This window comes from Galendromus occidentalis, unplaced genomic scaffold (genome assembly GCF_000255335.2).
Source record: "Galendromus occidentalis unplaced genomic scaffold, Mocc_1.1 scf7180000076543, whole genome shotgun sequence".
Classification (NCBI taxonomy): domain Eukaryota; kingdom Metazoa; phylum Arthropoda; class Arachnida; order Mesostigmata; family Phytoseiidae; genus Galendromus; species Galendromus occidentalis.
The window spans coordinates 284,321-286,284 of record NW_003804532.1 but is presented as its reverse complement, the minus strand read 5'-3'; the positions used below and the strand labels follow the sequence as shown (position 1 = coordinate 286,284).

Genomic DNA, 1,964 nt, shown 5'->3' with positions numbered 1-1,964 from the left:
CCGAAGCGATCCGTTTATTACGCGTTCACGATCACTCGAAAGTGTCGCAACCGATGGCGGTCGGCTGCGACCAAAAAACAGAAAAGGTCAAATTATGGCTGGAGCGATGGCTGCGGCGGAAGCATCAGGTGCAGGATAACAGAAAGTCTTGAATTGATCGACTTGTTCTCTGGAAAGAAGAAGCCAGCGAGACTGTCTCATAGGAGAGTGGTGAGGCGACGGCCACGGACTATATAAAGAAAAAATGATTACACAGTCGTTCAACACTTTGCTTCAAATATAACGTCATGAATGGTTTTGTGCTGATCGTTGTCGCAGGTTAGTACCGTGTCGGGTGGGGAGTATCCCAAGCGCTAAGTTATCGCCCCGTCTCCACGAGTTTTCATCACTCGTCCGAAAGACCCGACCTGCGGAAATCCTCTAGTGCCCCCAGTTCTCGAATTGCGCTGCTCCAAAATGTCTTCAGGACTCGGATTTCGTTCTTCTCCAAAATACGATTATTCCGAACGTACTCTCAGAAGATTCCAGTCCGAATTTTAAATCGCTTTTCTAGGGCTGGCGACTTTGCTTCCTGAAGCTCGCGCATTCGATTGCAATGTCACTCGCTTCGATGAGGTTGCCGCGCGAGCGACCTTCTACGGAGCGGGAAGCACCGAAGCTCAGTCAGATCAGGCGTTGATTGCGCGATGTCAAGCCTTCGACAAAGATATCGCCTACCTGCAAGAGTACACGCAAAATTGCATCCAGGGTTTGGCGAATGGTATGGTGAAATTGGTGCTCGAGGGTGCTTCGAACGATATGGCTACCCGGTGCGTGGAGTCACCCACGAGAGCCAACTACCTCCGGCTGGTTCCGTGTCTGAACAAACACGGGAACGAGTTCCACAAGTGTAACATGAATCTCGCTGCCGTTCTCGAGAGTGCATCCGCAAAGCCCAAGAAGATTCGTGTGGGTTTGAGCTGTTGGTGAGCACCCCACGAGAGCTTTTTGCTTTTCCATTGATTTCCTGAGTTCCCGTGCCAAGTGAAGATCGGGATGCTTCACGCCGGAAAATGGCAAGCACGGGTGAAGTTATGCAGAAATTAAGTGACCTCTTTGCAGTTACATGGGTAACTTCGTCGACTGCGTGACCAGAACCGCGAAGAAATGCGGCCCAGATCATCAACAGATCGCCTCGGATATCATCAACAACTACGCCGCCGATCTCCTGTCCACCGTTTGTGTGAAATGGAAGGCGAACTCCAAGGCGTGCAGAGAGCTCCCGAGAATTTCCCCGGCCCCGAACCCCAAGTACAAGTCACTCATAACACCATTGGCCAACGTGCTCCTGTCCTTGAACCATTGATGATAATTATTCAGCAGAACGGAAAAGGCATTCTCATTCTCTGCGGTCGGACATCAAGAATGATAATGACTGCTAGCACGTGGATCGAGCTTTCCTTCCCGAAATTAACCGGTATCGGTACTGTGTTCCTGAGATATCAATTAAGACGTTGAAACTGAGCATATTTAATGAGAGTCGAAATAAAGCGGAACTATTCATGCTTTTGCCTATCGGCAGCGATTATTTATAGCTGCTTCCTTTCATTGTGAACAGCTATCCGAGCTTGTGCTCAAAGCAGTCGCTGAAAGCTCTTTCGTGACAACTTCTGTTCTTTGAGCTCACTGGTTCGACACGTGGTTTTCTGCGCCGATCGCCAATCGATTCCGCACTTTGCGCTTCCAAAAGTTTAATATGGTCCTCCCTATGTCTGTCGACTTGCTCTATGAGCAAGTTCGGTAGAATAGGGGTCCTGACCCTGCACCCTATTCGGAAAAAAATCTGGATTCATTCGAGTTTCCCCCGTGGGCGTTTGGACGTCGGCGTCACGCCCTCCGACGGGCCGAGCGATCTGATTTCGAGTGCGCATCCTTCGCTCCGTCTACCGAGATGGATTCCTCAAACGGAAGTCGGCGAATTCTGA

At 50.2% G+C, this 1,964-nt stretch overlaps 1 protein-coding gene across 1 annotated transcript; it reads left to right on the top strand.

Moving 5' to 3' along the window:
• The first annotated feature begins 266 nt into the window (after positions 1 to 266).
• LOC100906002 (uncharacterized) lies at positions 267 to 1,569 on the top strand. Its single transcript, XM_003739465.1, has 3 exons — positions 267 to 318; positions 554 to 965; positions 1,102 to 1,569. Exons 1-3 carry the CDS (start codon positions 288 to 290, stop codon positions 1,343 to 1,345), a joined length of 687 nt encoding a protein of 228 aa, XP_003739513.1. The 5' UTR covers positions 267 to 287; the 3' UTR covers positions 1,346 to 1,569.
• The last annotated feature ends 395 nt before the right edge of the window (positions 1,570 to 1,964 follow it).

Excerpts from the sequence above, each read along its gene's own strand:
- LOC100906002 (XM_003739465.1), top strand. The coding sequence starts at position 288 with ATGAATGGTTTTGTGCTGATCGTTGTCGCAG. Across the intron at positions 319-553 it reads TGTGCTGATCGTTGTCGCAG|GGCTGGCGACTTTGCTTCCT; the intron begins GTTAGTACCGTG and ends TCGCTTTTCTAG. Across the intron at positions 966-1,101 it reads CGTGTGGGTTTGAGCTGTTG|TTACATGGGTAACTTCGTCG; the intron begins GTGAGCACCCCA and ends ACCTCTTTGCAG.